General features: G+C 40.8%; 2 protein-coding genes across 2 annotated transcripts; one reads left to right on the top strand and one right to left on the bottom strand.

Annotated features, from left to right (window-relative positions):
* Nucleotides 1-9,009: 9,009 nt before the first annotated feature.
* On the top strand, nucleotides 9,010-13,141 carry LOC149283575 (uncharacterized). The gene is made up of 4 exons (XM_089497389.1): nucleotides 9,010-9,160; nucleotides 9,373-11,265; nucleotides 12,058-12,168; nucleotides 13,104-13,141. The coding sequence occupies exons 1-4, from the start codon at nucleotides 9,010-9,012 to the stop codon at nucleotides 13,139-13,141; spliced, it is 2,193 nt and encodes a 730-aa protein (XP_089353515.1).
* Nucleotides 13,142-17,838: 4,697 nt separating this feature from the next.
* LOC149283576 (retinitis pigmentosa 9 protein homolog) lies at nucleotides 17,839-25,716 on the bottom strand. Its single transcript, XM_089497363.1, has 6 exons — nucleotides 25,517-25,716; nucleotides 25,122-25,152; nucleotides 23,432-23,561; nucleotides 22,532-22,623; nucleotides 18,847-18,908; nucleotides 17,839-18,007 (listed from the first exon to the last, which is right to left on the bottom strand). Exons 1-6 carry the CDS (start codon nucleotides 25,714-25,716, stop codon nucleotides 17,839-17,841), a joined length of 684 nt encoding a protein of 227 aa, XP_089353489.1.
* Between the last annotated feature and the right edge of the window lie 439 nt (nucleotides 25,717-26,155).

Raw genomic sequence — 26,155 nt, forward strand, 5'->3', positions numbered from 1 at the left:
TACATGCTCGCGGCACCCGACCAGTACCTCTTCTGCCTGTGTGGCACTGCCACGTCGCTCGCGGCGGCAACACAGGCAGAGAGGACCTCGTAGTTAACCGCCGCGGGCATGCCGGCGGCGATCAAGAGGTTGATCGCCGCTGCATGTCCACGGAGGTTGTTTTACCTCCCCTGCCTGTGTGGCCCCTCCGCGTCTTTCACGGAGGTAACACAGGCAGGAAGTTTTGTTTTGTTGTTGCCATCGCGACGACGCTATTGCGCCGGTCGCGATGACGTCATCTTACCTGCTCTCCCGCCATTGGCTCTATTTAAACCTTCCTGTTCCTTGTTTCATTGCCCGTTCAACGAGTCCATGTTAATGTTCTCTGGGTGCTCTTGCGAATTAATTGATCTTCACGTGTACCAGACCTCGGCTTTGTTATTTGACCTTGATCCTGCGCTGCCCGTCCCGACCTCGGCTTTGTTATTTGACCTTGATCCTGTGCTGCCTGCCCCGACCCCGGCTATTGCATTGACCACGCTCCTGTGCTGCCTGTCTCGATCCCGGCTTGTCTATCGGATATTCTCGCCATTTCTGCATCGTGGGTCCACCACCTGTGGTGCCTGATTCCGTAACAGTAACCCCCTTCCCCACTTCTCAATATGTACCCCCTCTATCTATCCCCTCTCCCCCTTTCTCACTACCTAACCCCCCTCTGCCCCTTCTCACTGCAGCCCCTTCCCTCACCCTATTTACCTTGTTGCCAGAGCAAGCAGCAACTGCGACCGCGCCTGTGGCAGGGCAGGATTGACTTAGGGGCTGATGGAGCTGCAGCTCCAGGCTCCTACCTTAAAATAGGCCCAGTCAGGACCGGACTGACTGGGCCTATATGGCCGCATTAAGGCAGAGCCCCTTAAGCCCGCCGCAACTGCAACCGGGTCCGCCACTCTAAGGCAGAGCCGGCCTTAGGTGTTCTGGCGCCCTGTGCGGACTACTCCTCTGGTGCCCCCCCATCCCAAAAAAAGAAAGGAATAAAAACTTGTAACAAAACTCCCCTTTCTCACTATCTATCCCCCTGTATCACTATCTACCACCTCTGCCTCTTCTCACTGTTATCATTATATACTGAGGCAGACATTGACGGTGGTACAGCATAATACTTATCAGAAGCTGGTGTAGGAAGGAGGGGTTTGGGTTCATGGAGAACTGGGCCGACTTCTCTGTCGGATACAGGCTCTACGGTAGGGACGGGCTGCACCTCAATGGGGAGGGTGCAGCTGTGCTTGGGGAGAAGATGGTCAGAAGGGTGGAGGAGTGTTTAAACTAGGGAAAGGGGGGGAGGGAAACTACAATATAGAAGGGGAAGATAGTGTAGATAGAGAGCTGGGGCTTATAAATGTACCTGGGGGTGGAGCAGAGGGAGGGGTTAGAATAGTTAATAGGGATAGGCTTCATAGGGAAAAAAACCATACACCTCTAAATTGTATGCTTACTAATGCCAGAAGTCTGACCAATAAAACTGACGAACTGGAGTTAATAATGTCTGAAGAAAATTATGACATAGTGGGTATAACAGAGACATGGTTGGATGATAGCTATGACTGGGCGGTTAACATACAGGGGTATAGTCTATTCAGGAAGGATCGGAAAAAACGAAAAGGGGGAGGAGTTTGCCTTTATGTAAAGTCCAGCCTAAAGGCCACACTGCGGGAGAATATATGTGAGGGAAATGATAATGTGGAGTCATTATGGGTAGAAATATATGGAAAGAAAAATAATAAAATACTGATCGGGGTTTGCTATAAGCCACCAAATATAATGGAAGCAGCAGAAGATCAATTATTAAAGCAAATAAACAAGGCAGCTAATCACAATGAGGTGGTTATTATGAGGGACTTTAACTATCCCGACATAAACTGGGAAACCGAGACCTGTGAATCTCATAAAGGAAACCGGTTTCTGACTATAAGTAAGGATAATTATCTGTCCCAAATGGTACAGGACCCGACCAGAGGGGGCGCCCTACTGGACTTAATATTAACCAACAGACCTGACAGAGTAACTAATGTGCAGGTCAGGGGACATCTAGGAAATAGTGATCACAATATGATGCATTATAACTTGTCCTTCAATAAGGGAACTCTTAGAGGAGCCACAAGAACTATGCACTTTAGGAGGGCAAAGTTTGATCAACTAAGAGAAGCCCTTAACACTGTAAATTGGGAAAATGTCCTCAAAAACAAGAGTACAGACGCTCAATGGGAGATTTTTAAGAATATCTTAAATTCTCACTGTGAAAGGTACATACCGTATGGGAATAAAAGAGTCAGGAACAAGAGAAAACCAATGTGGATAAATAAAAATGTAAAGGGGGCAATAAATGGCAAAAAAAAGGCATTTAAGCTACTAAAACAGGAAGGCAGTGAGGAAGCACTAAAAAGCTATCGGGGAAAAAAATAAAATATGTAAAAATCAGATAAAAGCAGCAAAATTGGAGACAGAAAGACTCATTGCCAAAGAGAGTAAAACAAACCCCAAAATGTTCTTTAACTATATAAATAGTAAAAAGGTTAACAATGAAAGCGTTGGCCCCTTAAAAAGTAATGAGGGAGAAGTTATAGACGGGGATCAGGAAAAAGCTAATCTATTAAATATATTCTTCTCTGCTGTATTCACAGAGGAAAATGAAATGCCAGGTAATATACAGCAGGATGAGATAAATGCCCCAGTACATGTCGCCTGTCTAACGCAGGAAGAAGTGCAGTGCCGCCTAAAAAAAATCAAAATAGACAAATCACCAGGTCCAGATGGCATTCATCCCCGCGTTCTAAGGGAGTTAAGTAATGTAATAGACAGACCCCTATTTCTAATATTCAAGGACTCTATAGTGACAGGGTCTGTTCCCCAGGACTGGCGCATAGCAAATGTTGTGCCAATATTCAAAAAGGGGACAAAAAGTGACCCGGGGAATTATAGGCCTGTTAGTTTAACTTCTGTTGTGTGTAAACTGTTTGAGGGTTTCCTAAGAGATGCTATTTTGGAGTATCTCAATGAAAATAAGTGTATGACTCCATATCAGCATGGGTTTACAAGGGATCGGTCCTGTCAAACTAACCTGATCAGCTTTTATGAGGAGGTGAGCTCAAGACTGGATCGGGGTGAATCGCTGGATGTCGTATATCTTGATTTTTCCAAAGCATTTGATACGGTGCCACATAAAAGGCTCGTACATAAAATGAGAATGCTTGGGCTGGGGGAGAATGTGTGTATGTGGGTAAGTAACTGGCTCAGTGATAGGAAACAGAGGGTGGTTATTAATGGTACATACTCTGAGTGGGTGACTGTTGCTAGTGGGGTACCACAGGGGTCAGTTTTGGGTCCTATTCTTTTTAATATATTTATTAATGACCTTGTAGAGGGATTGCATAGTAAAGTATCAATCTTTGCAGACGATACTAAGCTCTGTAACGTGGTTAACACAATAGAGGACAGCGCACGATTACAAATGGATCTGCATAGGTTGGAGGCTTGGGCTGGGATGTGGCAGATGAGGTTCAACACAGATAAATGTAAGGTTATGCACATGGGGAAGAAAAATCCAGGCTGGGAATATGTATTAAATGGGAAAACACTGGGGACGACTGACATGGAAAAGGACTTAGGAGTTTTAGTTAACAGTAAATTTACTTGTAGCGACCAGTGTCAGGCAGCTGCTGCTAAGGCAAATAAAATCATGGGGTGCATCAAAAGGGGCATAGATGCCCACGACAAGGAAATAATTCTACCCCTGTACAAGTCACTAGTCAGACCACACATGGAATACTGTGTACAGTACTGGGCACCAGTGTACAAGAAAGATATAGTGGAGCTGGAGAGGGTTCAAAGACGGGCAACCAGAGTAATAAGGGGAATGGGAGGACTACAGTACCCAGAAAGATTATCAGAATTGGGGTTATTTAGTTTGGAAAAAAGACGGCTTAGGGGGGACTTAATAACTATGTATAAATATATAAGGCGACAGTACAGAGATCACTCCCAGGACCTATTTATACCCAGGACTGTATCTATAACAAGGGGACATCCTCTACGGCTGGAGGAAAGAAGGTTTCTACACCAGCACAGACGGGGGTTCTTTACAGTAAGAGCGGTGAGATTATGGAACTCTCTGCCAGAGGAAGTGGTGATGGTAAACTCAATAAAAGAGTTCAAAAGGAGCCTGGACGTGTTTCTTGAAAGCAATAATATTACAAGTTATGGATATTAGATTAATAGGGACAGAACGTTGATCCAGGGATTTATTCTGATTGCCATATTTGGAGTCGGGAAGGAATTTTCCCCCTGGTATGGGGCAATTGGCATCTGCTTCATAAGGGTTTTTTGCCTTCCTCTGGATCAACACAGTAGGGACACAATATGTATATAGGTTGAACTTGATGGACTTTGGTCTTTTTTCAACCTTATGAACTATGTTACTATGTTACTATATACTGAGGCAGAAATTGACGGTGGTACAGCATAACACCTACCACTATATACTGAGGCAGACAATGACGGTGGTACAGCATAACACCTATCACTATATACTGAGGCACACATTGACAGTGGTACAGCGTAATCCCTATCACTATACATTGAGCCAGACATTGACAATAGTGCAGCATAACCCCAATCACTATATACTACGCCAAACATTGTTGTGGTGTAGGCCTACCACTTCATTGTCTGGCTTAGTAGTAGGGATGCACCGAAACGAATTCTGGACTGAAACCGAAAATGCAGCATTTACCTGTCCGAAACCGAATATGACCTCCCCACACCATAAAAAAACCCTTTTATTTTAAGTAAGTAACACACCAAAATAGGACAAAACAATTAAAAAACAATATTATATGTATATATATATGATTGTTAACAGCAATCACATTCCTATCATGCCCAGGCATACCCAGATTCCAGGATGTACTCGCAGACTTGGCATGATAGGAGTATGATTGCCCTATCTACCCCTTCTCCCTCCCTTCTGCCCCATCTACCCCTTCTCACTCCCTTCTCCCCTATCTACCCCCTTTCCCCCGTCTCACGCCCTTCTCCCTATCTACCCCCTCCTAACTATCTACCCTCTCCCTCTTTGAAGTTCACTTACCTTTCAGGAGTCCTGCGGTGAGGGTGCAAGGCCTCTGCCTCCCAGCTCTGCCACTGTATGGAACAGTATAGAGTGATGGGAGTTATGATGTACTTTTAGAGCATAATTAGATCATGAAAAAGACATTGGAAATGGTACAGCATAACACCCATCACTCTCACACACTTACCAATCCACACGTATATACCAATCCACACGTATATACCAATCCACACGTATATACCAATCCACACGTATATACCAATCCACACATATATACCAATCCACACATACACCAATCCACACATATATACCAATCCACACATATATACTAATCCACTCTCACTGAATATTTTCCTACCTTTCCTCTTTTCTCCTTACAGCTCCTTTTCCTCCTCTTCGCTCCTCTTCTTCAGTTCTTCTGTCTTCTCTGTCTTCTTCCGGTTCAGAGGGCACGGACAGCGGTGGGCGCGGCTTCAGTGTTGTGCGCCGGGATCTAACAACAAACCCCGGCGCACAGCAGCTGTTGCCGCGCGGATCACAAGGGAGCGGTATCGGAGGTCTTTAGCAGACCTCCGGCTCCCTTGAGTGATTTTAAGCCGGGTTGAACCCGGCTTAAAATCACTCAAGGGAACCGGAGGTCTGTTAAAGACCTCCGATACCGCTCCCTTGCGAGCCTGCTCCTCCAGCGGCGGACATTACTGTCCGTCTCTGGAGGGGTGCCGGGTGCCGCAAGTTGGTGAGCGGCACCCATGATGAGCGGCACCCGGTGCGGACCGCCCCCTAGAGTGTGACGCCCTGTGCGGTCGCACACCCCAAAGGCCGGTCCTGCTCTAAGGGGCCGGGAAGCCCCCACCAGGGCCGGCCTTAGGGGTTTGCGGCCGCACAGGGTTTAAATTAAAACATCGGGGGTTTTTTTCAACTTTATTTAACATCCTCCATGTTAAATAAAGTTAAAAAAAACTTTATTTAACATGGAGGATGTTAAATAAAGTTAAAAAAACCCCGATGTTTTTGACAGCCCCTAAGTCAATGCAGCTTGCAAGGTTTCTCAAGAGCTGCCCCTATCCTCTGGAATGCCCTCCCGCTTTCCCCCTGCCTTCATCCTTCAAAAAAATCCCTTAAGACCCACTTTTTAAGGATGCCTACAAACTTACACTTTAACACTTCCTCCCATATTCCTTTAGCTCACCTTTCCTGGTCCCTCTACTGTGTGGTTGGTCCATCCCTAACAATGGCCCTTTTACCTCTCATATAATACACCCAAACTCCCTCTAGATTGGTAGGCCCTCCTCACCTGTTTTTTCTGTATGTCATCTTGTTATATTATATACTATTTGTTATGTCTTGTCTACCCTTTTTTACAGGGCTGCGGAATCTGATGGCGCTGTATAAAACAATAAATAATAATAAAAATATACAATATTTATGGTTGTCAAAACACACACCTATTCATCTTATTTGCCAGTGTATGCAAAATTCAATTATTCCAGTCTTAAATGTCAGATATAGCAGCTCCAATAATATTGTGGTTTCAAACATTTTTTAAACTCTGCTTCTTTGCTGCAAGAAAGCAACAATTTATCTAAAGAAACTTATAATGAAATGAAATAATTTTTAGTTTTGGGTAAATTGCCATTATTTTAATAAAGATAATAAACCTACATTTTGCAATCATTTTGGTATTCATGTAGATAGCTGCAAATGTGCTTTTTGTTATAATATTCGTTAAAAACTAAAATAAATACTGCATAATAATCGCTTTCACCTTTTCTAGTGCTGTTACTGCATAAAATACCTTGATAAAGCTTTGCTGTAGTCTAACATAATTAAGATGATTTCTACTATTACCTATTAAAATAATATTTTATATGAGGCAGCTATATTTCACTTGCCATTGATAAGCAAATTATCCACATGTCAATTATTTAAGCTGAAACAATAAGTCTTATATATTACACTATAACTATACAGCAAATATTTATTGTATTTTTTATATGGCTCTTTAGTAATACACATACCTTCATTTATTGATTGATTGATTGATTGATTGATGCTACATTTAATGTATCTCCAGCCCCCTAACACTAATCATTAACTCCACTATTCAAACTGCTGGGGTTAAATCTTACATACCTTAGCCCTTTAGTGACTATTCTCACCCTCCCCCATCTATGAATTAATTGGCCCATGTGAAGGACTAGATCAATTATAAATGTGTACCAGGTGTTAAGGAAGTGGTGGAAAGTTAGTTGTGCTTTTGAATGTAACTAGGTGAGTGGGGGGGGGGTTTGTTTCATTTGTATTTATGTGTTATAGACAGATTGTGCTATGTGTAGCTATATATATATATATATATATATATATATATATATATATATATATATCTTTGAGTTTCAATCAAAGTTGTTTCCAGGATTAGTAGTTTTTTTTGTTTTGTTTTTTATAAATTCAGCTGTAAGTACAGCATCTCTGTGTAGGGTTAGTCTTTAAATTTAACATGGCATGTTTGCCAGTACATTGAGTATGGTGGTTTATTTTATTTAGCAGTGTTTATATTTTTGACAGATTAACTGTTAATGGTATACATATTAACTAATGGGTTTAAAGGGTCATGTGCCTTTCACCAGGTGCACATTTATTCTGGTTCAAGGACTAGTCTGTGCATTGCAAAGTTACTTTTGTTGAAGTCCTGTAATGTGTTCATGTTCCAGATTTCACTTTAAAGGCTTGGTGAGCTTCCTATTTAGGGTACTTTTTATAATGTGACGTTGGTGGTGTTTGATTTATTGATTTCATTTTGTTCTAGTAAGCAGTTGAAACATGGGTATGTAAACTATCTGTCTTCAAAAAAAAAAAAAACGGGCTGTATGGTTAAACTTGTTTATAACAAGTTAATTTTCTGGCTATATTCTGCACCTTTCTTTTTCGGAAAATATGTCCCCTTTAGTGTGATATGAATTGAATCATTCTCAATCTGTGATGTGGTGTATATGGAACGAGGCTTTGGTGGTAGGAGTGATGTCCTGTATTTTTAAAATGGAGGCCCATGAGGTAGTTCTATTGCCAGTTTTTCCTTTTGGTTAGTCAACACCCCATAGCACTCAATTATTTTCTAAGAATAAGCACTACTTTTTGTAAGCTACCCAAAACGTGTGGGCATAAGAGGCATGGAAATGTTGATCACATTAGTGTTGTCTCTTGGAACTGATTTTACTATACACTAGAAAGACTCCTCCTTTAGTGAACTTCTCTTGCTAGGGGAGCTCAGCTGACCCTGTTACATGGCTTGCCATTGGGAATTTTGAGGCCCAGTACAGATATCCATGGGCTCCTCCTCAGCATTGCAACTCTTCCCCATGTTCTGAAGCAGTTTCTTTCCCAGTTTTTACTTCAATTTTCTTGCCCCATTAGTGTTTCTGCCTCTCCTCCCAGTGCCCACACAGCTCTGCTTTACTCCCCTGCCATTGTCTGTATCTCTGCCTCCCGTATGTTTATACCAGTCTGTCCCCCTGTGTCCATCCTTGTGCCAATACCTCCCCATCGCTCCTCTGTGCCTACCTTTCATGCTTGCTGCAGCCCAGTGTGCGGGAGGTGACGCATGGGATGTCTCAAGCATTACCTTGTGATGGCCGCATGTCGACAAGTGTGAACGGTAGGGACAGTGAAAGTATTGTCTAGATGCAGAAGTGGTGACGTATGCCGGCTACACTGGTTGCCTAATGGCCTCGAGTAAATTTGCCTAATGACCATTTTGGGCCTGCTCTTGATTGCCTAATCCTCTGCAGATTGTCATAAGGCGCTAACCTTTTTATGTAGTAAGTGTTTCCTGCACCATCTGTAACTTACCCAACTAGAATACGCTTAGTCAGATACAATAATAAAATATTTTCCTTTTAGCCTGGAAAATGAATACTACTGCACCTCCCCCAGACAATGGGCAATATCCTCCATCTCAACAAAGACCATTTTTTTATGCACAGCCAACAGCACAACTACCTTTCCCAAATCCTTGGTACCTGGGCCAGCTGTATAATCCATACTGCGTTCCTGGACCAGGTAAGTGTTTAAACTTGTTACAGTTTCTAATTTTAGTCTAAAGGAACGGGACCATGATTATCAATCTTTATCAAATTTTATTTATAAAGATGTTGGGTGCTTATGAACTATACAACGGGGTTTGTTTACTAGTTTGCTAGTTGTTTTGTGTTAATCTTGTTGTTTTTTGTTTTTTTTCCCCACCCCTTTTTTTTTTTTTTTGAATCTTTCAGGTTTCAGAGGAGGAAATCCCTATTTTCCTTTCTATTCTGTTGCACTCCATGAGTACCCTGGATACTATGTTCCCCCACATCAAATGAATACTAGAATGAACAGAAGACCTCATTTTAATCCCCATCCACCTTCCCCTATGTTTTACCATGCTACACGGCTCAGGCACTTTAGCAGTCCTGGGAGAAGAACTGAAACAAAAGAAACCCAGACTGACCTAAGGCAACCAGAATACATGCCCACAAAGCACCTTGGTACAGAGAGTAAAGGCTGTGATGGAGGAAATGGGGAATGCCATTCTTCTGGCATAAGCTGCCCAGAGAATGAAAGTAACTTGGAGACTGTAGACCTTTCAATGTCACCTGCAACAGCAATGCAGGAAAGGGATTTTCATAAAAATGCGTGCAACACATCCCAATACCGAAACATGCCTCCAGGAAGCTATGCATATGAGAAAGAGGAGGTAAGAATAGAGTATGGTAGTGGTTCCCCTGCTGCCATACAGATGTGGAAATCGTATAAAGAAACGATACCGATATATGATGTGGCAGTAGTTAAAGAAATACCAGACAGTGTAGTGCAGCGTGATCTTTATTGTGAGGGGGTGTTGTATGGTCCACGTGCAGAAGGAGAGGAGCTTGCAGTGCAAAGTGTTGCCTTCTCCAATAAAGATGAGTGTAAAACTTCCCTTCCCCCAAATCTCTGTCTTGATGCTGTACAGGAAACTGAAACCCAGACCACCAATGCGCAAACCAGAGAGTCCAAGATTGAAACAAACAAACTAAGCAAACAAAATCACAAATCAAAATTTTCAGAAGGAGACCCTCCATCTGTACTCTTGGAACATATGAACCCAAACTATGGTGACCCAAAAAACGGGGCTCAAGAAGACGAAGGAAATGGCAGCACCGATGCAAAAAACAATAGAGAACATTTAAGACCAAAGATAGGGTCTGAAAGTAAAACTCAGAGTCAATCTGGATGTGATGGAGAGTTAAAGTTAGATGGTAATATGTGGACAGAGGACACCCTGGAGAAAATTGTACCTCCATCTTGGCTTTCTTGTTTTGACAGTATAGAAACAAACTACGACTATGACCTTTATATGTCTCAAAGGAAGCAAAAACGTCCAAGTATCCTGAGTATAACTTCAGAGGAACTCTCTTCAAGGGATGAAGGGTCCTCGTTGGATAACAGTTCTGTAGCATACTTGGTACCTGGCTATATGCTTGGCAAGGGTTTGTATGCTTCTCGAAAAAGTGCAGAATCCACAGAGAGAGAGAAAATTAAAAGTGGTGGCTCGCTGAAGGAAGATGAAATAATCGTAAGGCAGGCCAGAAACCAATATGACCACAACAAAGGCGTTCCTGCAGTAAAAGGCAAAAGTGTATCACGGAGGGCTCGGAAAATTGGAGTTCCAGTGAGAGGCTTGAGCAAAAGGAAGACTTTTTCTGTTAAGAAGAAGTTGAGGAAAAGCCAGTCATTGTCTGAACCAGAGGATTCGGAAGAATACTGGGTAATGGAGGAAGAAAACTTGCAAAATTGTGAAGAAGAGACTGAAGAAAGTGATGAAGATGAATATTACTTTCAAGGAAATATACCACTTGGGCAGCTAGACCTTGGCAAAGGTAGTTTCTTTAAGCAGATAGCTCAGAAAAGAATACTCTGGAAACCCCCAAAAGGCACAATTCCAGCCCAGCTTATTAGTTGGCCTGTCAGAGAGAAGTTGAAAGTGAAGAAAAGGGATCCTTATGAGGCACTGGGACAGGTCCACCAACTAAAAGGGCATGATGTTGGTGACTATGCCAGCTATGAAAAGAAACCAGTCGCAAAGCTAGAGAGAGGCTACAAAGAGATGTCTGAACAGAAGAGATCTCTACAGAAGTCGCTGGGTGGTAAGTTGATTAGTGAAGGTTCTTCTGCATGTGGTCTTACAAACCTTCTTCCTTATGCAGCTAAGTATTTAGATTACAGAAGAAATGAAGGCAGATGCCGGTGGCATTTCCTTCTGGCAAGTAAAATAAACTGACTTTTTGCTAAAAGGCAGTAAAGTGTGTGTACACATTGTACATAAACAGTGATATTTCTCGACTGAATTTCTCTAACATGGACACTCGCTTGTATGTAGAAGAGCTGTACAAGAATCTTTTTATATGTGGTGTTATTATCCCATCACAGGTTTCCTTTGTTTAAGATATATCTTTTTACGTTTGTAAAAGGGGAAACTGCAGGTATCTACTATTCGAATATAATCTGCTTCATCTAGGAAAACAACAAAAGAGAACCACTGGGGGAACTGTTGAAGAGTACTGGGTTGGAAGAGGTGCTAAACCCAAATTCCCCGAACCTGCATATTATTTGCAAGATCCAGCCAAAATCAAAGAGCAAGGTACGATGTAATGGAAGTTGATGAAAGTTTAGAATTTAACGGGCTAGAACGGACACAAATGGTTAATATGCAGCTGCATGAAAATGCTGTATAAAACTTTTTATGAATTGTAGCAATTTTCTAAGCAGGTTTTAGTTTGTAGAAATAGATATGTTGGGCATTCTGCATAACAACTTTTTTTTTTTTTTGAGGGGGTGTATGTGGCCTTACTGACATGCATTGAAATGCCACGTGGGGAGAGAACCCAACTTTTTGTCCAATGGTAATTTAACTCCCTTTCCCATATACTAACTTGTAGGCAAGCCTCCAAAAAAGAAGGGAGCGTGCAAGTCTTCTAAAAGAAAACAAAATAGAACTGATACAGAAGAAATAGAAGCGTGGGAGGTTCCCAGATCACTCTTGTACAAAGGTATGTCATATGGAATGGGGTTGAGTGATCTTGTATTTAATTAGAATAACTTTCAGGTGACTTCACCTGCATACACTATTTTATTTCTGTTTTTAATGCCAGATTGGCAACAGGGTTTAATTGAATATGAAATGCACACTGGTCAGTGGAAGCATAATTTAGGGGAGAAAAATAAACTTGTCAATTTTTGATTCAGTATAGACTATTGTGAGATTTAAAGTATACTTTGGGGTCTATTCGCTAACAGAGATTTGGTTGCCACTCTTTATCTCAGCTAGTCATAATAAAAGCCCAACACTGCAAGAAGGGCTGAAATGGCCCTGCATTATGCATCTTTTATGGGTAAGGAGACTTTAATGAAATCTTATTGGTTTAACTACATAGGGCTGGCTAAGCTGTTTTGGCAGCAGAAGCTTATTAAGGATGGGCTTTTGAGATACGTAGTGGAGACCTAGGCTTTGCAAGAGAAGTTATGGTGTCAAACTCTTACCAACTCTACCTTTTATTGAATAAACCCCCTTTATCTCCCCACAACCACCTTACACTACTGTAAAATAATTCAACCCTGCTGCCTTGACCCTGGCTACAAAATGGTATGGAGATAAGTTGTCTTTACCACATGGCAAAAGATACCTCAGAGTCTGCTGAGTTGTACTGCTAGGCAGACAGGCAGTGGGGATTATGGGACAGTTGGGAAAGTTCAAGAGATTCTCTGACCAGCCCTCCGGACAGTGAAATGTGACCTATGTCTATGCATGGATTGTATATATCAGTAACACTAAATAGAGCCCTAGGTAAACATGTTATGCTACCCAAATGCCTAGATCTGCATGAACCCAACAAGCATTTCAAAACTACTGTAAATCAGTGTTTTAACTTTCATACAAAATGCCATGTGTTGGCTTTATGTAACTTGAATATATTTTTGTTTACAGGCTATGGCTTAAGGAAAGGAGGCACCAAGAAAAAATAGAGCAGCTGCTAATTAAATGTAAAAAAAAATGTATTTATTTCTTAAATTTTGTGTGTGATTTAAATATTTTTTCCAAGAAGCATCTTACTCCTGACAAGGAGTCCTACTTACCCACTAACTTTTTTGAAAACTTGTGGTTTACTTAGTGCACCAGAAGGGAAATAGAGGCAAAAAGTACAGGCACTATGAAGTTACTCAACTGAATAAAGAAACTGATAATATGTGAAAGCAGAAGAAAATGAGATTTTTGAACTGGAACACAATATAAAAAAACACTAATTGTATATAGCACAAATTGCACAAAATCAGCATTAAATAAAGGTTAATCTAATTGCATGTGTGGACTTCAGTGTTTCCTAACGTATGTGGGTTTTTTATTTCTTAATAGAACTCCACAAGGATATATTAAGCACCTGTTTTATCACAACTGAAATCAAACGCTCCACCCCCCCTGATGTCATGGCACATGCTTCCTAAATGCTGCAATATTTTATTGTACAACATTGGAACATGCATCATGTGACTTGTACAACAGGGAGGATCCATGGTTTTTGCTGCCAGTCCCCCAACACTGAAATGCTATATTGTGCTTGTTTTTGGAGTTGGGCACGTTTTAGCTTTTCAACGAATGCTTGTCGTGAGTCACAAAACCAGCCACTGACAATTGAAGTTTAACCCCTTCATTCCCCTATAGACGTACCGCGACGTCCAAAAAACGCCCACAAAGAAACCCCTATGGACGTCCCAGTACGTCCAGCCCTTCGTGCAGCGTCAGGGACACATCGTTTGACAGCCTGGACTCCCCCCTGGCAGAAGAAGCCGGCATCGCCGGCTTTCTGCTGCCCGATCTCCCGTAACAGCTTCTGGCATGTAAGCTGTTACAGTTGAAGGTGCCCAATCGCACAGTTGCAAACGCGCGATCGGGCATTCCCTTCCGGGTTGCGTCACTGCTGACGTAACCCGGAGGCGCAGACGCAGGGGGATCGTGGGGAGGGGAGTGAGAAACCATCTCTCTCACTCCCCCTCCCGTCCTGAAAGAGAAGCAGAAAAAAAAAGTTAATTCATTTAAAAAATAATAAATCATTAAAATATAAATACAACAAAAATTATGTGAGCTGTGATGTCATTGTGACATCACTGGCATGTTCAGGAGGACCTCTAACCATTTCTGTGTAAAAATAATATATAAAAAAATGTAAAAAAATTAAATTAAAAAAAATATATATAAAATTATTAAAAAACCTTACTTCCCAATGCCCTAGCATAACATCTAGCCAGTATAACCCTTCTGCCCCCATTCACAACCCCCAAATCTGGTAAGCCATAGGCATAAAAATTATACAAAATTGTACACCTTATAGTATGCTCCCTGGTGCTGGGAAAGTCTGGAAAATCTATATAAATTGGGTATTTCTGAAATCAGGACACCTGAATTAATAAACTTGGAGGGGATTTTCCATCACTTTACCTAATTTTCTGAGGATTCAGAGGGAAAATGTAAAAAATTAGTTTATTTTTCTAATCTTCGCTAGTTTTTACTAAATTTTCAGCTAATCATCCAACTATGGTATCAAACGAAAGCTCTATCTCTCCTTGAAAAAAACAATATATAGTTTATATAGGTACACTATTCACAGGAAAAGAGAATCATCGCTAAACCGACATACCCCAAAAATGGCAAAATTGCTCTGGGCTTTGAGGTACCAAAAAACCCTGGGATTGAAGGGGTTAAATGTAGTTAAGCTTCTGTATGAAACAAAAAATAAAAATAAAATATGCTAAAGGGTTCAGTTAAAAGGAAACATCAGACACCATTTGCAGCTTTAATGTGTGTGTGTGATAACTGAGTGTCTTAACTTTAATCCCCCCCCCCCCTTACAAATGCATAGGGAGATGCATGTCTCTTGCCTTATGGCATGCCTATTATACTTTGACAGCCAGCACTGAAGCTCCAGGAGGGTCTAATGATGCCACATGCACAGAAGGGAGTCATAAGTGGTATGAAAGATATGTCCACAGAGGGGATGGTGCCCTGCAGCTTCTACTTCAGGGATTAAATGTATGTGCACCCCCATATGCATTGTCCCCCAGGCAATTTTCAGCGTAAGGAACAAATCGTCAATGCTACATTTGTCAGGTTTTTATTTATTTATTTTCTTCTCTCCAGCCCTCCACTTACTCCTAAACTATGCACTTTAAATTGTTTGGAAATGGCCATTTAACCCTTATCAGATTGATGGGCAGCTACAATTGCTTCTGAGATCATTGCTGATATCTTTCCTCCTTGGCATTGTGTTCACACATGTGCATGATCCAGACCAGCAAGCTACTAAAACTTTGGCTTTGATAAAGTCAAACTTGCTGGTCAATTAATCAAGGGTATTTGATTAGCAGCTTCAAAACAAAAAAATTGGGCTGCTTGTGTAAATCTAGGAGTATACAAGGTAAAATACATACAATAACATGGCAATCAAATCATACTCTGAGACAAAATAATGGTATGGCTTTCCCCAAAAATAGATACCTTACTCTCAAAATAATGAAACTAAAAATACCAGTGGTACAGCGCAAAGAAAAAAAAAAAGCAGCAAACAATTTTCACTTACAAGGGAAAGTGCACACTACACATGTATATATTGCAGCTTATGAGGTTCTAATGAGGTAGATTCTCTGTTAACATGCAAAATTTTGTGAAGATGCATTGAAATATAAATGGCAATTTAATAAAAATCTGAATAAATATAAAGTGCTTCCGTTTGTAAATGTTACATAAGGTGCATTTAATGAAGATATAGTGTGCTTGAAATTTCAATGGAGTGAATTCCACTAGCAGCAACTGTCTGTTACTGTTACATCCTAATTCCTATGGTAGCAGTAGCACTTACATTTTCACACAGCTTCCTCCCTTTGACTCTATTTTTGTAGAAAAAATCATGACAGGGTGTCTTTACCTAACTTTTAGATGTGCTAAGGAACAAATGATTATATGTCCTGATATGTAAAACCATAGAATTTAAAGATTATTTTTTTTCACACGACACTCCTGATTTTGGAACGCCTTATGTGCCATAGCAGGATTGAGAATGGACCATGCTTTCGTAAATGTTTATTTTTTTTGCCCCAAATCTATGGATGTAGGCCAAGATATATCAGTTTAACCTCCCAATCCAAGTGTTAATTATGCATACCACATGTATTACTCTATATTTCCTATGGTGAGGACAGCAAAGACAACCAAGTACATGGCAGTCTCACTGCCAGCATCAAGCAGTTAACAAATGTTTGACATTTTGGATTATTTGATAAAGCAGGACGTTTTTAGGCAAATTGCTTATTTCTACACACTTAATTTATTATAGATTAAGGGGCCAACCCTAGTGGGCTTCTTGGAGGGAGGGCTTAACTGGAACTGCATAGCTAACTGATGTCAAACATGTCACACATGCTTCTAGTGGCTGCCCATTAATCTTGTTTGTGTTTACTTTTTATCTTGACATACAATCAGTACAGGCTACACAGCTGGCTTTTTAGGTAACTGATTTAGAAGCTAGGCACCGGGAGAGCTAATGGAGATTGGAGCTGGGAAATAGCATTTGAATGGTGATAGTGTGAGTGGCTTTTTGATTGTTCTTAAATTTACACGAACCAATTGCATTTAGAAATGTGCTAACCCTTGATTGATATTTGTAGATCAAAGCTGACCCCCTGCCCAATTCAGTTTGGTACCTCTGGCCTGTGCCTGCAGATGTAATCCTCGTTGCTGAGTGCCGGCATAAAACATCATACTCCGATGCTGTGTCTTAAATGCCCATTCAGCATAGTCCTCCAAAGCTTAAAAGGGCTGGGTGGCAAGATCAGGAATCTTCCCCTGTAACCAGCCCATTGAGCTTAGCACACCAAGGGACTTGATCGGATTTGCATAAGTCAATGTCCGTGATAGCAAATGGTTACCAGATTGCCTAGGGCTCACCGGCCCATTGAGCATGAGCAAACTGTAAAGCGAAGACTGTGTGTTGATACCTTCAACTTCCCTACAACAATTCATGTTTGTATCATTTTTTCTCAATTATGCTATTGGTAAATGCTAAGAAGAGACCAGAAAATAAATGCACAATGTCCACAACTCGACATTGTTCACTGTAAATAATAAACAAGCTGCGGAATTTGTTGGTGCTTAATAAAAGGTAATAATAATAACTCTGTATACAACCGTGTTAGAGGGATAATAAAAAAGAAGCCATCTAAGAAAATAGAATAAAAATGCAAGTTAGAGCTAGATGAATAAAGTAAGAAACAAGATTACACCAGACTGGATTTTTAATCAGTGGTCCACAATCACGTCCTCCTAGAAAATGTCTTAAAAATAGAATTTAATAGCGACTTTTTTTTTTTTAGCTAGACCTTCTTACCTTGTGTATCTCTTTTGGTTCAGGGGGAAAAAAAAAAAGATTTGTGGAGCTCTGAGCACTTTGTTCTCTTTAAAATGTGAGATGATGTTCAGAAAATTCACATCATTGTATTAAAAGTACTTCTATAAAACATTCCAGATGCAGTTATCTTAGACCAGGTTCAATCGCAAAACGTTCTACTCCACGCAAAGCCAACGTCTAAAAGACTGTAAATAGTAGAGATATTTATGGGTTCCTTATCACCCAAATGTTCCAATTTCAAGGATGGATTAATTCCCTGAAATAAGCTCAGTCTGAATCTGCATTGTGGTGGGATGACTTGTGCTTCCTTTTTTTCTTTTTCCTCTTCTTGTCTTTTTTCTTTTTCTTTTTTTTGTGTTTTCCCCTGGAGCTTGAGCTGCTTTCACTGCTATCATCAGATGTTGAATCTTCTAGCAGCTTTTTCAGTTGTTGGATCCTAGAGGAAAAACCCAATTTATTACTGTTCTGACAAGGGAAATATACCAACAAAGGCAAAAGTAACATTCTTCATTTCCTTTAACATCATTCTTGTTAAATGCTAAGAACAAAAGTAAGGTCGTTATAAAAATATTTTTTGCAAAAAACACACTACTTTCATTATAATCCAATGAAAGCATTCAAAAGAGTAAAAGTGAATAGAAACATCATGCGGCATGTGGTGCTTCCTGAAATGTCACAATGGTCCATGTGATGTATACAAATCAAACACAGACCCAACATTTTTCCTGTTTGGTTTACTTGGGGTGGAAAGTGCTATTTTTTTCAGAGATGTTTTTTTTTTGCCCAGTTCTACTAGTAACCAAAGTCAAAAGTAAAATAACCGCAAGATATTGCTGTATCCATTCAAAGCAAAGACAAAAACTGCAACTCAACTAGAGCGGACCATACTTTAGATAATGTCTATCGTGAAATACCCCAAGTGGTGATGGTTTTCTGTATCTTTTCACAAAAGTAACATCAAAGAGTAGTTTGCAAAACTTCATGCTTTGCTTTTAAAATCTGTTGTCTATTCAGTACTGGGCAGTTTAAGTGTATTAGGTAGGAACTCATCCAAGAAATTACAAAGAAAGTACAGTGATCCCAAACTATAATTGATTGTATTGTCCATGAAGACAAATGAATGGTACTTCTAAACCTTGCTATATTTTAAACAAATAAAGTGATGCTTACCAAATGAAACTGTTAGGGAAATAATCTATCACAGGCTAAATGAAATATACCATTGGTGGTTTAAAGAAATAACACCAAATATACATGTTCCTCGAAAAATATTACCTCATTTGCTTTTCCTGATGTTCTTTCTCCTTTATCAAACCATACATGGGATCTTCATGAGCCTAGAAAACCAGGAAATAATTGAAAGCAATGTTTATAAACATAGAATTCTTACCTGGGGATTCCTTTTCCTTGTTCATTTCCCCGATTGCACCCCCCCTATAAATCTATTATGTATGTCTTGTTATTAAACTGGGGGAGTGGAGGGGGTTAACTTTTTATTTGTACCTGCCCCACAGGCATCGAAAATATGTTACCTATTGTGATTTGCTTTATATTTCAGTATCTCCAGTCCTAGGCAGAGATTGATGACCTGCTGCTACAGTAAGTCACCTCCCACCCCTACATAACCTCCAGTTAACAGACCTTTCACCTTTCGTTGTTCAGTACACTAAATAAGCCGATGAAATGGTGTTTACATATTAAAATAGCAAAACTCACTTTTCAAGATATGTGTGGTTATTCCACCCTATTAACTTATCTATATCTCATTTCTCAGTTCCTCAGTTGATCTGAGGTAGCATTCACCTACATTTTTAGACCTGCTATGTCCTGATATGTAAAACCACAGAATTCAAAGAGGGTGTACTTTCTTTTTCACACGACTGTATGTCAACCTGGGATGTTGCCATTAGGAAGAGTGACGATGTATAACTTCTAGCATTTTTCAAATTTTTTTGCTCAAAAAGCTCATGGAAATGATGGAATACTAATGTTCATTTTTTTGATACTAACGTGTCGCTAAAGGACCGGAGCCGTTTTTGTGTTTTTGCCATGTCTTTCTTCAACTGTAATTTCTCTCTTATCAATTGGTGCACCCACACAAATCATATATTGTTTTTTTCAGCACAAGTAGGGCTTTCATTTGAAACCATAGTAAGCTGGGTAGTACATTGTTTTGTTTGAAAAAAACTGGAAAAAGTGGGGAAAAAATGAAAAAAAAACGCATTTTTTTTACAGTTTTGTATACATACAAATTGTACACACATTAAACCAATGGGAAAAAATTATCCCAAATATATTCATTAACTTGTCCTGATTTGGAAACCACCCAACATGGCCAGGATTTTTATCTATTTTGACCAGTATAGGGCAAATATTGCAAGGCATGCATCACGTTTTTGAAATGTAATTTTTTTCAAATTTGGCATGGTAGTCTAATAACTGCAATAGTTGTCACAGATACTGATTACCCCCCCAAAATTATATGTTTATGAACAGTAGATAAGTCAAGGTGTACAACTAGGGTCATTTTGACACTTTTCAAACAGGGATTTTATCGCCAATTGCTGCCAAATTTTGAGGTATTTTTATATTTTTGGGGTTTTTTTTGCATATGTTGCAATGTTGCTTTAGATTTTATATTATATTTTGTATAGAATATGTGCAACTGCAGAACAAAACACCAAATTGTGTTCACCAACATCCCCCGGTTCCAACAAGGCCTCACATGCATGGTTCATGCATTTTTTGAGGAAGCTATGAGGGCAAAACTGGAACATGCGCATTTTCGTTTTCACATTTGGAATTTTCAGAAATTGGTTTCCTGGGCCCATATCCCATTTGGGACATTTTGGAAGCCCCCTGCTGTAAATTACCCCATAAAAGTATATATTTATGAACAGTAGACAAGTCAAGGTGTTCAACTAGGGTAGTTTTGACAGTTTTCAGCTAGCCTTTTCTTCACTGATGTCTGCCAAAGTTCACGGAAAATTTATTTTATTGTGTTTTTAACAAATACATTTCAATGTTAAAATGTATTTCTTGCACAGCATATGTGCAACAGTGGAAGAAAACACCACATTTTGTTCACCAACACCCCCCGGTTCCAACAAGGCCTCACATGCATAGTTCATGCATTTTTTGAGGAAGCCATGAGGCCATAGCTGGAACATGCGCAAGTTTTCAGAAATTGGTTTCCTGGGCCCATATCCCATTTGGGACATTTTGGAAGCCCCCCACTGTAAATTACCCCATAAAAGTATATATTTATGAACAGTAGACAAGTCAAGGTGTTCAACTAGGGTAGTTTTGACAGTTTTCAGCCAGCCATTTCTTCACTGATGTCTGCCAAACTTCACAGGGAAATTATTTTATTGCGTTTTTAACGCATACATTTCAATGTTGCAATTTATTTCTTGCACAGCATATGTGTAACACTGGAAAAAAAACACCACATTTTGTTCACCAACACCCCCCGGTTCCAACAAGACCTCACATGCATGGTTCATGTATTTTTTGAGGAAGCTATGAGGGCAAAACTGGAACATGTGCATTTGCATTTTTTTTTTTATATTTTTTTTCATCAGATTACTTGTAAGTGACAGGTTTAGGCCACTGACATCAATCAGGGAGACCGATCAATAATCAGCGACTTAAAATGTCACCGACAAGTGATCAGGTAATAATTATGATTTTTTCATTTATTAATAATTTGTGTTTTTTCATAATTACCCTAGATGACCCCTCTCTCTTTGTAGAGCAGGGTCATCCGTGGGCTGCCATAATGATCCGATCACTCCTATTGGCCAGGAGCGATCTGATCAGCCCAGCATTTGACCTGGAAGCACCCTGGACTTTCAGGTCAGTGCTGTTATTTTTTTTTTAATTATTATTATTATTTTATTAATTTTTTTTAATTTATTTATTTTTTAATTATTATTATTATTTTTTACATTATTTTTTTTAACTCTTTCAATGCTGATGCTCCATTGAAGCACAGCATTGATTGATATTTAGTCCCCAAGCTTGTGGGGACTAATATTAACCCCTGCAATGCTGCGATGGGGGTCATACACAATCGCAGCATTGAAGGGGTTAATTGAGGAAGAGGGGGGTAGGGGTTAACTGAGGAAGGGTGGGGGTGGGGGGGGGGTCTGGTCTCCACACTCATGTGGAGACCAAAGAACCCTGTCTCCCTGTCCCTGAAGCTGCCTCTGGCAGCTGGGACACAATCTCCAATAGACTGGAGATTGTAGGGGAGGAGTCTCTCTGATCAGTCCTACAGGACTGATCAGAGGACTTCTGGGGGCTCGTTTTTGCTGTTGCTGGTCTGCCTGGGCTTCCAGGCAGACCACCAGCAGCAGAACCCACTAAAAAACGGGAATTAACCCCTTCAATGCCGTGATCGCGGCATTGAAGGGGTTAACGCTGCACTGACGCTCTCATGGAGAGATCAGGCAGCAGGGGGGTGTTGGATCAGGTCCCCACACTTGTGTGGGGACCCATTCAATACCCCCCCCTTCCCTGAAGCTGCCTGTGGCAGCTGAAACGGCGATTGCATATTTTTCTGCAATCGCTGTTTCTGCCTACAAAATCACTCCGTGGGAGTGATCGTGGGCTTGGGGGCGGGCTTAGACAGGCTGTGCTGTCTGCCCAGGACTCCTGGGCAGACAGCAGCAGCAGCGCCCCCACGATCACCGCGATTGTGGTGATGTGGGGGCGTTTTTTGGAGGAGACGTACCTGGTACGTCCCGGTCTACCGGTGACTGTTAACCAGGAAGTACCAGGTACGTCCCGGTACTGAAGGGGTTAAAAAGAAGTGCCAGCATCTTAAGAAATAGTTAACTATGCAAACAGTATTATAACACGCGCTGCTAAAATATCATAAAATTATGTAGCCTTACTTTGGTAATACGTGTATCAGACGTTCACAATTGCAGGAAAACCAAAAAAAAACCCTCACCACTCTGAACTGTTCAATCTTCTGATTGCCTTTTATAAAGAAAGGGCATTCACGATCACCAGTCCTATGACCATACTGCTTACACCTCCAACCTAGAAGAATGAAGAAAACTTAAATGTGCAGATCAAAATCAGAGGTACATCAACTTGCACCTTTAACAATTCATGAATATTAAATAATTCTTGAACAATATTTGAAATTCCAATACAATCTGTTAAGAAAGGGTCTAAAAATGACATGCAACCTTATCCAATGCTGTTTTAATAGCACAGAAGACAAAAAGATGTTTTTGTCTTCTGTGCCACACTACAAAGTGGGGACTTGCATATAGCAAGCAATTAAAGAGTACCTGCCAGATTCATCGCTTTTAGTATAGCCAAACTCATTAATGAAAAATATCCAAAACTTGTAGGTTTTATTGTCCAATGGCAGCAGATCAAAAACCTAATGATGGCTGCTCCCACACAAACAAACATAAGAGGTTTCTACTACATGTATATTTACTATTTCAATTAAACACTACTACACAGGTTGACTTATCATATATAATCCTTTTCCTGCTTGTGCAATGCATAATTTAAAATTTATTGTAGCACTTGAATGTAAAGGGACAGCCACATTAAGCCCCCCCATGCGTGAGCGCTGACGTGACACCTGACGTCACCGCGCTCTCCGGGAAACTCATGCTGCCACACGAGAGCTAACCTCCAATCACGAAGGAGAAGACGCTCTGCGCAGCATGCATTAGGTCCACAGACACGCTAATAATAGCTTGCTGCTGGCTGCGGCGCCCTAAAGCATTTCTTGGGGCAGCATTTGCCCCACTCTGCTCCATAGTAGGGTCAGCCCTGATTAAAAGCATTTCATCTAAAAACTGAATTAGTCTGCACCCAGACTCACATTGCATAACCTTTACTTCTTTGCCTAAAGGCATCCATAGTCCTCTAGTTGGGGCATGAGCCAGGAAATCTCTGGCATTCTCATTACCAGGCAAATCTGGTATACAGTCTTCTGGTTTCGTTTCTTCTTCCTGAGAGAAAACATCACAGTTAAACAAAGGCTAATTGAGACACATATACCAAAAAGTATGACAGGAAGGATCAGGCTTTTTTTTGTGCCAGGCAATCAGGCAATGTGTTAAAGGATAGGTCTAGTCCTCCTCCAGACCTTCATACTGCAGTCCATTTTTCATTACTTTTACTCAAACTGCTGGAAGCATTATTTAGTTATAGCAATTAGGACATTAGAAGTCAGTCTCATTAACTCATTCCGAGCTGCCTCTGCTGAAAGCCTTTTGTATATACACTTCTTGCACATTTGCATGTATGCTAACAAAGCATCACCGTTTACTGCATTATAGGCCATGCAAAAGTCTAGGGAATGGTTTCTTTGAAAAAGAACAAATGTGTATCATAAAGCAACTTATGCTTCCATGTTTGGCTGATAAGCAGGCCCGGACTGGCCATCGGGCAAACCGGGCGTTTGCCCGGTGGGCCGGGCCGGATTGACTTAGGGGCTGATGGAGCTGCAGCTCCAGGCCCCTACCTTAAAATAGGCCCAGTCAGGACCGAACTGACTGGGCCTATGCGGCCTCTATGGCCCCTTAGAGTGGCGGACCCGGTCGCAGTTGCGGCGGGCTCAAGGGGCAGGTGCCCCTTATGCCCTGCGTTAATGCGGCCGTAGAGGCCGCATAGGCCCAATCAGTTCGGTCCTGCCGCGGGACCGGCCGCAGTTGCTGCTTGCTCCGGCAACAAGGTAAGTAGGGTGAGGGAGGGGGGTGCAGTGAGAAGGGGCAGAGGGGGGTTAGATAGTGAGAAATGGGGAGAGGGGATAGATAGTGAGAGGGGGTACATAGTGAAAAGGGGGAACAGTGAGAAGGGGCAGATAAGATGGGGAGAGGGGGTAGTGTGAATGCGTATGAGAATGAATGAATGAATGAATAAATGTGTGGATGAATTGTGTGAATGCATATGACAATTAATGAATTCATGTGTGGATGAATTGCTTGAATGATTTCTGAGACTGCATTAATGAATGTGTTAATGATTTGTGTGAATGAGTAAATGCAAATATGGTACATGAATGGTGGGCTTTAACAATCAATAAATAAATATGGGCTGCTCGGGCTTAAATGCCCGGGCCTGCTGATAAGAGAAGACAACTTAGATTTGATTGATATTCTACACCTCTCTCCCTCATTTCCAGCCCTGTATGGGAAGACCACAAATTTGAAATGGCAAACAGTGATTATATATATATATATATATATATATATATTACATGCCACACCCTGCACAAGTATAAAAACGTAACTTAAATTGAAATGTAAAGCTCAATGTCAATGACAGGTGTATTTTAGGAGAGCGGGTGTAATGCACAGCTGCAAAATAACATTACCCTGTGTAAAGTTTACCCCAAACTTTTGCTTACAGTTAAGCATGAAAAAATATTCAAAATTAAATTAGATAATATTATTTCTAAAACTCACTCCAACCTGACTTAAGACAGACTTATTTCTCTGTGTCTAAAGTGTTTTGGCTTTAGCAGTGGGCTTGGATATAATATATATTACCGTATATAATTTCATTACCTTGATCAGTCCAGGAGGGGGTTTCTCATAACTAGAAGAAAGCAAAGTGCACATTTGTAACAAAGACGGTCTTAAATTCCAAAGCCAAAAACACGCATACCTCAAATCCACAAATGTATATTTTACACCCTAACATTTCAGATGCACTATTTAATGAATGCCTCCTTAAATAACACTTACGTAGTTACACCAGTACTATGAACTCCATCCGAAGAACAAGTGCAGGAAACTAATAAACATTTTTAACAGTGATAAGATGTGGGGTTTTTATTTTTACTTTTCACAAGTTTCATGTCATGTAGGTTAAAGCAAGTATATTCACCAATACTCCTGGCCTAGAATTGGGCATTCTGGTGACACTGCACACAACTCTGATAACAAGTACGATTACTTACAAGATCTCAACATGCTTGATTTTCTGTATTTCTTGTGATACATGACTACCGCTGCTGCTGCTACTTCTCCGCCTCTTTCTCTCCTTGTAGTCGTCCCGATGGCTGCTACTGCCAGGGCTGACTGCATCATCTGCATCGCTCCTCTGATGTGTTTGGCTGTGCCGATGCTTTCTGTCTGCTTCTCGCCCTCTGTTGGACATTTTCTCCTTTCGTGTTCCTTACTCCCCAGCTTTGACCAAATGTCACATTTCTGGGAAAAAGTCCTATCCTGCTGCTGACGTCGGAGATCGGTTGTGTTTTACTAGAAATCAGCAGTGCGTTGCCGTCTGGCGTCGCAGAGATGACGTCACATATCCGCGCGGTCGCTTCCTCCTGTCAAATCTTTAGCGATGCTAGTACAATATTGTGTATAGGTTGCAGTAGTGTTGGCTGCGTGCGTTTGCTTTGCGGGTGTGTCTGTGTAGTTTAAAGGGGATTTTGTGTGGCAAAACGCTAACTCTTAATATTAATATATATCAATTAATAACGTTTTATATTAGCTGTTCTAGCTGTTATTACAATGTTAGCTGTGACTATTATAACACAGACGTTACTATTGTCATTGTTCAAGCTCCACATAAACTTTGCAGGTCCCGGTTT

This window comes from Sceloporus occidentalis, unplaced genomic scaffold (assembly GCF_023333645.1).
Source record: "Sceloporus occidentalis isolate IW3139 unplaced genomic scaffold, rSceOcc1.0.p SCAF_102, whole genome shotgun sequence".
NCBI classification, from domain to species: domain Eukaryota; kingdom Metazoa; phylum Chordata; class Lepidosauria; order Squamata; family Phrynosomatidae; genus Sceloporus; species Sceloporus occidentalis.